The sequence below is a fragment of the Calidris pugnax genome, unplaced genomic scaffold (genome assembly GCF_001431845.1).
Source record: "Calidris pugnax isolate Ruff unplaced genomic scaffold, ASM143184v1 scaffold324, whole genome shotgun sequence".
Taxonomy (NCBI): domain Eukaryota; kingdom Metazoa; phylum Chordata; class Aves; order Charadriiformes; family Scolopacidae; genus Calidris; species Calidris pugnax.
In genome coordinates this window covers 31,179-31,750 of record NW_015091153.1, presented here as the reverse complement: position 1 = coordinate 31,750, position 572 = coordinate 31,179, and the positions used below count along the sequence as shown (strand labels likewise).

The following is a 572-nucleotide window of genomic DNA, read 5'->3' as shown; positions in this document are numbered from 1 at the left end:
CCTCGGGCCGGGAAAGGCCTTGAAGGCGGAGCCGTGGTTGGGCCGAGCCGCGTCCCGGGCCTCCATCCTCATGGGCTCCGCGGCCGCATCGGAGGGAGCGGAGCCGCCGGTGGGTCCCGTGTGTCCCCCGTTCCCCCTCCCCCCTCCCTCCGGTGGCGGCGGAGGAGGAGAAGAAGCGGCGGAACCGGCTCCGTCCCCGGTGGGGAGAGCGGCGGGTGGAGACGGTTTTCTCTCTAAAAAACGTAAATAAGGAGAAAGAGAAGGCGGTGAGGGGGGGAGAAGGCCCCGCCGGTCGGCGGCGGTGGCGGGAGGGGGGACAGGCCGAGCCTCCCTGAGGCGGCACCGGCGGGGACGGGGAAAGGCCCAGCCAGGCCCAGGCCCAGGCCCAGGCCCAGGCCCAGGCCCGGACGCCACCGCCCCTCCCGTCCCCTCCCGTTCCCTCCGGTCCTACCGGAAGCGGAAGTGTCCGGCTGGAGCGCGCGCGCGCCTTTCCCGGGCTCGGCGGCGGTGGCTGCCGGCAACGAGGCGGCCGGAAGCGGAAGGCGGCGGCCGGCCGGAAGTGACGTAGCGGA

The 572-nt window shown here is 74.5% G+C and overlaps 1 protein-coding gene across 1 annotated transcript in view; it reads right to left on the bottom strand.

Moving 5' to 3' along the window:
• The window catches only part of SENP1 (SUMO1/sentrin specific peptidase 1), a gene marked incomplete at its 5' end in the record, with an annotated part of 23,612 nt that extends 23,070 nt beyond the window's left edge, over positions 1-542 (bottom strand). The window contains 2 exons of the mRNA XM_014959288.1: positions 4-233; positions 452-542. Of these exons, the coding sequence (XP_014814774.1) occupies positions 4-233; positions 452-542 (321 nt within the window). The remainder of the gene's footprint in view (positions 1-3; positions 234-451) is intronic.
• Between the last annotated feature and the right edge of the window lie 30 nt (positions 543-572).